Source organism: Sycon ciliatum, chromosome 1, assembly GCF_964019385.1.
Source record: "Sycon ciliatum chromosome 1, ocSycCili1.1, whole genome shotgun sequence".
In the NCBI taxonomy this organism is placed as follows: domain Eukaryota; kingdom Metazoa; phylum Porifera; class Calcarea; order Leucosolenida; family Sycettidae; genus Sycon; species Sycon ciliatum.
In genome coordinates this window covers 6,492,428-6,503,846 of record NC_088643.1, presented here as the reverse complement: position 1 = coordinate 6,503,846, position 11,419 = coordinate 6,492,428, and the positions used below count along the sequence as shown (strand labels likewise).

The 11,419-nt window shown below is 45.9% G+C and overlaps 1 protein-coding gene across 1 annotated transcript; it reads right to left on the bottom strand.

Annotated features, from left to right (window-relative positions):
- Positions 1-1,432: 1,432 nt before the first annotated feature.
- Positions 1,433-11,377, bottom strand: LOC135811412 (uncharacterized). Its single transcript, XM_065324653.1, has 4 exons — positions 11,103-11,377; positions 5,673-5,743; positions 4,437-4,827; positions 1,433-2,863 (listed from the first exon to the last, which is right to left on the bottom strand). The coding sequence occupies exons 2-4, from the start codon at positions 5,681-5,683 to the stop codon at positions 1,874-1,876; spliced, it is 1,392 nt and encodes a 463-aa protein (XP_065180725.1). The 5' UTR covers positions 5,684-5,743; positions 11,103-11,377; the 3' UTR covers positions 1,433-1,873.
- Positions 11,378-11,419: the final 42 nt, after the last annotated feature.

The window sequence follows — 11,419 nt, the reverse complement described above, 5'->3', positions numbered from 1 at the left end:
CTGGGTCAATTGCTCTTGGTTGTGTATGTTCGAGATATGCCTCATATGGTGAGGCCATACGGTGTTACCCCAACACAGTTTGCAGATGACATCTCATTACGAGCCAGTGCCGAGACACCGGCAATTGTTGCTCAGCGACTGTCCGGTGCAGTACAACACCTGTCTGACTGGCTACGACAGCTTGGCTTAATTCTGAATGAAACGAAAACACAAATCCTACCAATCCCTCCTCACAGATCACCACCCTTTGCCCTACGCGTGACATGCAATAGTTAAGATCTGCCGGTGGTACCATCGGCCAAGTATCTAGGCTTACATTTTGACACGTCAATGTGCTGGCAGACAATGGTTCAACGTTTTGCTATCAGGGTTTCTGCTAAAATAGCTGTCTTAGTCCGCCATGCTGCATCTTTACCCCTCTCATGTCGTATCTGCTACTTCAAATGCTTTGTGCTGCCTGAGTTTTTGTATACATCCAATGCTTATGTCCCATATCTATCTGTTCACCAGGAGCTCCGTCTGGAAAGGCTCTTCAAGCGCGCACTGCGTTCTGTATGTAAAGTGCCCCCATGGACTCCCACCGTTACGCTGCTTGAGCGTGTACATGTCTCTCCCTTGCGCGCTACCATTCTACTTAACTTGCTCTGCTTTATATGGCGTTGTCTAAATTCTTCAGGAAGTGGATTGTTTGAAACTTTTTTTCGACCTCTTTCGTCACGAAGAAGTCGAGGAGGCAACAGTAACCTGCTTATCGTCCATGCCGCTGCTTCTGCACATTCTACCAAATTGGTGACACATGCTGGCGCAGTTCTCTGGAATTCCCTCCATGCGGATATCCAAGGCGTCACCAAACTGGCCGCCTTCAAGTCAAGTGCTTTGCAACACATCCTTGCCTACTTTTACCTTTTAGCTTTACGCCCATGTTTCTGTAGCTGTGCCGGAACTGCTCTATTTCGCCTTCAAGTCAAGTGCTTTGCAACACATTCTTGCTTGCTTTTAGCTTTACGCCTATGTTTCTGTAGCTGTGCTGGAACTGCTCTATTTCGCCGCCACTATTTACAATTAGCCATGTCTCCCCCCCCCCCTCCTCCACCACCCTACACAGTGGGTGCATTATTATTAGGCATCTGCCTGTTTTGGTTTCTCCACTATAAATAAAAGAATACTACTATACTACTACTAGGTGTTGTTGTTGTTTGTTGTTTATTTAGACTCGAAGAACAAACAGGCAAATGTGTAGAATAGATTTCCTTGGAACAGGCTGTCTAAACAGGGTATTGCTACTGGACTTCACCCACGATATGAACTGAGATGGTGAGCAGGAGTCAAGCAAACAGAAGACAGCGAAATACATAGAGCAGCTAACATTCTCGCTCCACGTACACCGACATAACGACATGGACCCAGACAACAGAGGCAGGAGCACACAGAGTGAGGGTAGTAGGCCGCAGCCAGATGTGAACCGGAATGCAGAAGAAAACATAACATAAAATAATAGGCCAGGACAACGACCACTTGGGACCGTCAGATTAATTTTTCTGGACCGACCCAGCCGGGAAAAAACCCTCGCGCCGACGGACGCACGAATGAAGGAAAAAACCGGGTGTATAACCCCAAGTGGCAACATGGCAGCATAAAAACAGGCACAACATATCTACAGCCAAGAAAGGAAGGGAAGAAGATGGGCAGATATGAAGGGTGGGAGGGTGGGGACACTGTTGAGACACAAACAACTGACTGAAGAAGTCGAGCAAAAAGAACAGCAACAAAAAGAGAAAACATCAGATTCCATATTCGCAAAAGAAATAATTTTGTTGCGTGAGAAATCATTTCTTGGCTTACTCGCTCCGCTCGACCGGAGAGAAATATAACTTTACAGAAATAATGCGTTAAATGTTTCGAGGGGCAGATGTACATCATAGCAACACAAGTGATCAGTGATATTAATGACCAAATCCCAGTCAACTAGCTCGGCATACTCTGCAAAATAATCCAATAGATCCTTTTGGCTGGCTCTGTTCTCGCTGTGGTCAGGACTCAACACGGTTCTCAGATGCTCGCCCAAACCTGAGTAAAAATACCTCCAACCCTTTTCCGTTGTGAACACCTGGGCATCACTGACTTTGCGGTACTCCAGGCAAACCTCGAAGTAGTCCTCAAGAGACATATCTAGCTGATTAACAATGTAAAGCTGCAAGGCGGAATGCCACTGACTCACTTTACATGCCATGCGAACATCAACAGGGTCATTACTTCCTGGAAACGCCACGCCCAGGCATCCCAGTGCTTCGGGGAATTTTCCAACAGTCGCGGACAATACGTTGGCTACTTCCACTAATCTTTGTTCGCGATAGTGGTATCGAAGCATTGGAAGGACCCGCCAAGTGAAACTCATCATCTTTTCGATTACCTCCGTCTGATAGGCTTCCACGGAACCACAGCGCTGAACTGATAAGTTTTTCAGGTTGCTGAGATGACACCAATCGTAGCAGATCCGTGCATTACCTGTCACATCAGAACGGGGCGGGGGGTACTCTTGCTCTATGTCAATCTTCTCCAGTTTTGGCAGGCCTTCCACTACAATATTTAGAATAGAGCAGTCCAGAGAGTCGTGATTACAGATAATTCTGGCGTAGTCCTCCCCTTGCTTTTTCAACGATTCCATTTTGGCAGAGAGCAATGGAAGAGCCAGGTCCAGGACTTTTTTTGGACGCGGCATGTGATTATATTTCCTTGGAGGTAGAAGGTGGTAGATTCGGCTGCACGTGGAGATATCTAATCTCATGGTTGTTGTGACCGCAAACAATGTTTTGCTGATATCGATGTACGATAAATCCAACAATGGGCTGATGCCATAGCGACGCTGTGCATGTAAGATAAACAGGAGAGAGATGAACCATAGCAATCATAATCCACCAAACACCATATTGAAACATAGTGCTCATTTTACAGTCGGGTCTAACTAATGTAGCCATAACTGTAACACTGAAAATCATCATTTTCTTTTGTGTATGCATACAATATTGATGTGCAGGACATGGTCAGATGTGGTAGAGTCGGATGTTTCCGTGTTTGGATGTTTCATTAATGTCTTTATAGACTAAATATCAGCGGACATGTCCACATTTCCGGGGATGGACATTTTTAGCCCACTTTGACAGTTTGGTCCCAAAGTCCATCGTTTCTTGAATACCAGTCAAAGTCAAGAAATCGACTAAACTACTCACTGAAACAAGATTCAACAACAACTGTACAGCGCAGCCAAACCAACTGTGTTCGCACACCAATCCCATTTCCCTTGTAATATTTGGCCATCCAACTTTGTAATGTACGGTGAATGAGGTCCACCCAGAGATGAAAGAAGCCTCGCTGACTTCAAATGAAGTCGAAAATTTGGCCAGGTTCGGTGATATGAAATTGTGGTCATTACAGACATCGACTCTTTTGTAGCAGTTTATTCACAGGAATATGTCAGGTAAATTATCAGTCTATCCAACATACCATGTTGCGAGAATATACATAATGGTATTTAACTCCCGGTGCCGAAAGGCGGGCTCATGCCCTGACATGGCTACTTCCCCTTGTCTAGCCCCCAAGACAAAAATGATAGTAGCCGACTGGCCGAAATTAAAAATAAATAAATAATGGTATTTCGCCCAGCAATAACATTACCTAAATTCCCTTACAGGATTTGTTGTGCAAAGAGTCGTTCATGTGATTTCTTTCGCCTATTCTACCTACAGTACATGTAAATGTAGATCAAGAGAAGATGTTATGGCAGGTTCAAATAATTGATTCACACCAGCCTACTATTTGCACTACCACTTCACATGTCCAGTTAACTCTATTTTACAAGTATTTTCAACTTTGACAATTTGCCTAGCCCTGATCTTTGCACCTCAGGTGCGCATGATGCTTTCCTTTTCGCTACAAAAGCGTGATGGCTATTTTATAGCCATTCAACAATATCAAACTCTCATCGACGAGAGTTTATCATTCGAAACAGCTGTATGCACAATGTGGGAACTCAGTAACAACCAATGTGTCGCATTGCTGATGGGGTGCTGTGGCAACGTGTCGATATCAGCTTTGTGCGCGCAGATTTGGAGGGATGGTTGATAGAGAATAAACTTTAGAAGGCCAAAGCCTGCTACTTATCCTTAAAAATCAAATCGTTCATATATAGGTGGTGAACATATTTGCATATCACCTTTCATTAAACCCTTAAGCCTACTATGGAAAGTGTGAAGCAGGGTTACTGTGAATTTGTACAGCTTTGTTGGCGGTGACGTAATAATGAAACGTAGGCTAGCTGGATGTGATTCTAATAATTTGTATTGCAAGCAACACCAAATTCGAGAGCGCTGTAACTGATGCCATCATTTCTGGCTAGTGTACGTGCTGTCATTCCTCTCACACACAGTACTCGTACTCACCACACAGAGAAGCTTGAATGTCTGCTCCGTCATCAACCGTTCTCGTAGGTTCCGCGACACGCCGCAAAGGCGAAACATTGACCTGACATCAAGGAGAGGTAGAAGTGATGAGATCCACACATCGTACAAGAGACTGTGGAGATTGCCCGAGCTTTGGCACACTAACTCGTGATGCATATCTGCTGTGTTCTCATCTTCCAGATCGGACACGACCGTGGAGCGTACTACATCACCCTGATCATTGCTATCTGAAACGGGCCCAGGCTGATGACAATCCGTCTCGGTGTGGCTTTCTGAGAACTGACGTAGACCAACAGGACGCCCCCGAAGACTGTAGGGCAGGTGAACATTGTCTTCTTCCACCTGTTCTTCCCAGGAACTTTGAACGGTTCTAAACATGCCATGAAAACAAGAGTAAAAAAGGATGAACATAGAGTTGACAGTTGAGCGTTAAGTCACCACTCTCTGACAGTGGCCAACAATACCAAGAAAATTTCAACCTAGGCCTCCGTGTTTGCCAGTCGTGGTCAGTGCAATTGCATCTTTACTCTTGTATTAATCTACACAACCCCCACCCACCCCCACCCCCCCCCCTCACACACACATCCGCAGTCAAGTATAGGCACTTTAGTAACCGAACGTTTTCAATTCCCTGTGACGTATAGTGTTAGGTCCGATCTCTCCTTTGGCTTCTAGCTCTTTAAGTTGCTGTATTCGACATATTCCAATAATTATTCCATGGTGAGAAGGGAACGAACAACGCTCAGTTACTAAATCGGCTTTACTTGACTGTGTGGATTGCGTCGGCTCTGACACTTCTTTCCACATTGGACACACCTTTCATTCGGTGCAGGATTTCATTTACTCTGCTGCGTTCTTGCATTGTTTTGTTTGTGTGTCTCTTGTCTTAGGCATCGTGCTGCTGCTAATGAGGAATCCCACACTCTGGCAGTGTCGAAGCCCACATCTCGCGAGATTAGTTGCCATTTCTCGCTTCACTCCTGTGCGTTTGTTGCTTATCGTGTTCTTGTCTGTATTCAATCTGTTTGGTCCATTTTCTTTAACTTAAATTTGGGAACACAACCCCTCGGCCTCCATGCTGTGTGATCAGTCGAGTTGAGTGGACATCAGATACGCCTTCAATTGTTTCCTTAAATGATAACACAATATTTATGTTTGTCACGAGCTGAATTTAGGCAGACAGCCAGTTACACAAATAGAGTTAACAAGACTCACCTCTTCTTCATCTTCCAAATATCAGGCCTTTGGCGGCAGCAGTTGTACCCCAATCCGCAAACCTGATCAACCTAGAGCAAGCCAAACAACACACAAATTCATATTAAAAATGTAGCCAGTAGAGTTTGGGTTACACACTAAAGGAGTACGTTGACAAATAGATTATTTTTCGACATTGTCTTCATCTAGGCATCCCTCTATTTGATAGGGCTGGTGATTGCTTGGCGTGCCTTGGTGCCATAACGCGTACATTTACTGAAAAGTCCTTGCTCCGTAGATTAGCGAAAGCAACTTATCAATCAGAAGCATAAAGGGACTCATCTTACGATTGTGTTCGGGATGCTTCGTTCTGCACCAACGGACTGCTGTCGGAGCTTCTTGCATTCCAAAGTACAGAGAAGCTGAGCACCGATGTAATGCACACACTAGTGCTGCGGCTGTTTCCTCAGCGGGGAGCAGTCGTCAGTGTAAAAACATTCCATCTCCATCTCCACCGCTTGAAGGAAACGAAGACGAAGCTCCGTAAGGTCAGCGAAGCGTTCGCCAGAATCCCTTGATGCGTACCTAAATAGTGTATTTAGTCTGCATTCTGGAGCTGCAACAAGTGCTGCGCAGGAAGAGGAAGAGTCTGGTGAGCAGCCAGGAGAGGCCAGTGGCAGTGTGACGTCAGCATCGAGTGTGCCTTTGGTTGGTGTTGCAACATCAGTGATCTCACGTACCTCTGACCCTGTCACATCTTCTGTCAATTTTCAACTTGCTGCTGAAGTGTCCAGTCTGTCGGACACTGTCGAGAAGCTTCGAGCCAACAAGTCCAGACTGCATAACGTCCGTAGACGTTTACACCGCGAGGAAAGCAAATCAGAGGTGTTGGAAGAAGAAGCAGATGTAGAGCTACACGAGTTGAAAGAAAGCCAACAGGCGCTCCTGAATAAGCATTACCAGAAGGAGCACCAAATGAGAAAGAAACTTGTGGATGCTGACTCTGCGATCGCTTGCTTGCAAGATGAGGTGGAACTCCTAAACAAACGACTATCTGCGTCGGAGAAGGAGAATGTTGCACTGCGCAGTGAGGTGTCATCTCTGCATGCCGATTCATCCGATGGAGACATTGAAACGATGGCAGGCGGAACATACTTGCCACATGACCGGCAATGCTGCCTGGAGTTGCTGGCCAGTAATGTTGGCATTTTCAATGTCAGGAAAGTGATTAACAGCGTTCTCGCCCTGGCTGGCAAACGGGCAGACCATCTTCCATCGCATGGAACACTCTCTCAGCTTTATGTTAAAGGGGAAGTTAAGGCAAAAATTAAAATTTCACCAGTTGTAGTCTTCGGGGTGCTGAGTCGAATGGTCGTGGTCCGAGGAAGCTGAGACGCTCCCTTCCTACTTGAATCCCAATCGAACTCGCGCACTTCCACCGAAACTGGGTGACTGCGCCCTACTAGATGGGGATTTGTATGCAAAATGTCGATTGAAGTTCGAAGTTCGATTGGGATTCAAGTAGGAAGGGAGCGTCTCAGCTTTCTCGGACCAAGACCATTCGACTCAGCACCCTGAAGACTACAACTGGTGAAATTTTAATTTTTGCCTTAACTTCCCCTTTATGCTGAATGGTGTGGCCAGTCTCCAGTTAGCTGAGGAGTTGGAAGGAGAGGAGAACACCACCCTCCATAGCGACGGGACTAGCAGACATGGTCGGAAGTATGGCTCGTTCCAGATCGCCACCAGCCAACGAGTCTACAGCCTTGGTATGGTCGACATGGAGAGAGGCACGGCCGTCCATACCTTGGAAATGCTGAAAGCTGTGCTGGCAGATGTTGCCAAAGTATTTAGCGACTCAGAAGGTATTGGCGGGGCAGATGTTGCCAAAGTATCTAGCGACTCAGAAGGTATTGGCGAACGTATCGTGTCTAACATTAAGAACACCATGAGCGACAGAAGCATCGTGCAGAAAAACTTCAAGGAGCTGCTTCAGGCGTACCGGGCCGAGGTATTGCCAGACGTGCATGCCAGCTGGTCTTCATGTCGGATGCTCAGCAAAAGCAGCTTTCCGTCATGACTTTTTCTTTTGTGGTTTTGCACTACATTGTTGGTCTCGCAGACCAGGCAGATGCCTTGCAGAAGAAGTGGGAGGAAGTCCACTTTGATGGAGAGAAAGTTGGAGCTGGTGTGCTGTCTGGTGCTTGGGATTCAAGCCACAGTTCTACCAACCGCCTAATCTACTCTGCAACCAAGGCTTTTGCAGAGCATGGTGACGAGGCAGCAGGTTGCATTGCGGATTTTAAGGCCTTCCTTGAGAGTGTGGATCTCAAAGCTCCGCTATCTGATTTCCGTGGCAACCGCAACTGCGTGATCTTCCACAATGGTGCAGGAGTTTTATATCTTCACGAGATCATGTTGGAATTCCTGGTCGACGTGTATGGCGAGACGAACCGCTTGCTGAAAGACGTCAAGGCAGACCTCTGCGTACCTGAGCTTATTGCTGGCTGCCGAGCTCTTGGCTTGATCAGCAAATTTGTCATCTCACCTCTCGGGTTGCCCTGGAAGATAAAGACAGGAGCATTTTCGACATGAGCACTATCTACACTGAGCTTGTAGACAACATGCAGACATGGAGTGTGGATGCGGAACCTGTCCTTGAGGGCTCTTGCAAAGCCTTCTCAGCAGCCAAGGTGGACAGGATGGACCCAGTGCTGAGTAAGCTGCTGGAGCCCGTGGACACAGATGGCGTGACCTGAGAAATACTGCAGATGCTCTTCGCATGCTTTCACATCTACTCAACCCGTCTACTCGCTGAGCACCTGCCTGGCGGCAACTTTCACCAACCCACAGCGCTTTGCTCACCGAAACCGCTTCAGTTCGTAAGACGAATGCAATTTCGGAGAGCGATTTCGGCAAACTGGACCAGTATCTGCGTGAGAAGCCGAACATCGACACCGTTGCTCTGGAAGGCTTGCTCATGTTCAGCAACAACAAGACAGCAGCCTGGCTTCAGCAGAAAACAGCACGGGAAAGAGATGCAATGGCGGAGACGGCCCGTCGTGCAGCACCAGAGTTTCGGCAGCAGTTCAAGATACGCCAGAAGGAAATCCAGAAAGTTCGGCTTCAGCGCTTGAAAGAGAAGGAGGCAGACATTACCAAGAAGAGAGAACAAGAGAGGAAACGAAAAGAAACGCTGACAACCGAAATCACTGCTCTTGGAGGGATGTGGACATCTAAGGAAATGGTTACGGAAGAACTGTCGAAAGTGTCACCCTTACGGACAAGCTCCAGGCCCTACGTCAGCAGCTGTACTTTCGCAAGTACGTGTTGCTCCAGAAAGCCTCAACGTCTATATACGCACTCTCCACAGGCGGAAAACAGTTGTCAATTGATGAGATGCTGGACAACCTGGTGACCTTGTTCTCATGATTTCAGCCTTCTTCAGTACATCCATTTTCTTGGAACTTCGTAGTCTGTTGCTGCAATTACACTTGTTTGCCTGCATGTTGAATGCAAGTTCCACCCAGATGTATTTTATAATGTCTAATGTTCGTCTGGAAGCCATACACAGCACTTCTACAATGCTTTGAAGCTGTTGCAATGTGGTTGCTATGCGGTGTCCATGGCAACCGTGATCGGGGTCGCCAAAACATTGTTCATTTCCATTTTCCGTTGGTATGATGTGTAAGTGAGACATTCGCTCTGCTTTAGAGTGCTGTTTACAAGTATATCTTGCACTTTACTTTTTGCAACTATGTCCACTGAAATACTTCAGGGGTACCCAAAAATACCACGAATTGTACTAAATTCACCTTATGAAACTGTCTGTCTTTGATCGTTTATATCTTCGGTATGGAGGGGAATTTCCTACCGACATTTTTGGTGCATGGTCAAAACGAACGGCTTTGTCGGATTCCCAAGTGAAACAGCTGGTTTTCACATTCTGAAAACCCCGCTTAAGTGCCTAGTTCAAGCCTTCAAGGGTTCGCACCCTGCCTGAAAGGATTGGGCAGCTTTTTAGGCTTCCCGCCAGATTATTGTTGTTGTCTTGGAACCTTCTACTTCCTCCGTATACAAAAACTTCGTGACTTTTCTTCAACGTTGTTTTGGAGCAAGAACCTACTCAACGAACCGCGCCAAAGCCTGTCATCGACAACTCACATTCATATCGAGGAAAGTATATTTAGTTTGGTTGATCCCTGCACTGCTAGATGAAGCATTTCAGTCGTCGTGCAACCAGCGCAGACTGATCGGAATGTCAACGACCTTTCTTCACCTCTCTCCAGTCAGACGTCTCCTTTGTTGCCAAGGGGAATCGCAGGGACCTCTGCGAAGCCATCGTAGAATGCTGGGAGGATTATCCTGCCGAGAAAATGCGAAAGGCTTGGATGTGCTTGTACGACTCGTTTCACGGCATAATGGAGGTCGCGGGGTGGAACGACTGGATATAGTCGACACCGATTTGTTCACAGCTCTGGAGATGAAGATGAGGTAGCCAAAGTCCTGCATCTGATCATCACTGCAGCTGACAAGAAGCTGAACGACATGGGAGCGGAAGCAGCGACTGTTGGCGATGCGGAGTCAGCGTCGTCAGGTGACAATGACACGAGCGACGAAGACTCAGAATAAACTCAATCTTATTGGTCCACAATCAATAAAACTAGCTGAACCGACATTTGTGTACTTTATTCATGCAATGTAAAAACGGTGGAGACGATGTGCAGTAAAACGATGAAAATATGAAGAAATGGTGTAGAGAAAAAATATGGATTCAAACAAGTTTTCGTACAACACTCATCAGGAATCGTCGTTGTGCGCTTTGATTGTTAAAATTCACACTTGTAAATTTCACTCCTGTTGCTCTTAGTGTTATTTCTCTAACTTAGATTTTCTATAATAGTTCAATTTTTGTTTCAGTGTCCTTTAGTACAACGACGATTCCTGATGAGTGTTGTACGAAAACTTGTTTGAATCCATACTTTTTCTCTACACCATTTCTTCATATTTTCATCGTTTTATTGCACATCGTCTCCACCGTTTTTACATTGCATGAATAAAGTACATAAATGTCGGTTCAGCTAGTTTTATTGATTGCGGTTATCAACTTATAAATAAGGTCCAATTAATAATTGCTTTTTTTCTTTGTATAGCTTGTAAACAGGTCAGACAATGCCACGGGTGTTATTCCAAGTCAAACGGAGTAATTCCAGAGCTGTGCGCAGCTTTAAAGAAAGTCACGACGTTTTTATACGGAGGAAGTATGTAAATGTGACTTATAGGCTGTTTTGTACCTAGTCTGAAGAGGGCCTAAGATCAGTGTACAAACATTCGTAACTCCGTCAAAAAATAAGTCTATCGCAACTTTGCCTTCATGCGAAAAAAAGTACCAACAACGGGAAAATGCAGCAAAATAAGTAGAAGCAAATGTTAAAGGAAGGTCCACCTTACCGTCTGTGGTAGTGAGAGTCTTCGATCCGTCTAGGTGAGCTTCTGCCGAGTATATGCAGCCTTGTAGCTCGACAAGAATTTGGCTTTCAGCTACGACAACAGCTGTATTCACCTAGCTACTTTGTGACCACAAGCACAACACCATCAGCATATCTAGAGAAGAAGCGAAGAAATATGTCCACTGGCAAAGCAAACCTCGGATACTAGTACTAGACCATTGTAGTGTTAGCTAGCGCGACACGAATTACGCGAAGCAACTGAAACATATTATTAATCGAAGGCTAGATTTTATACATAGCTAGCCTTCGAACATTATT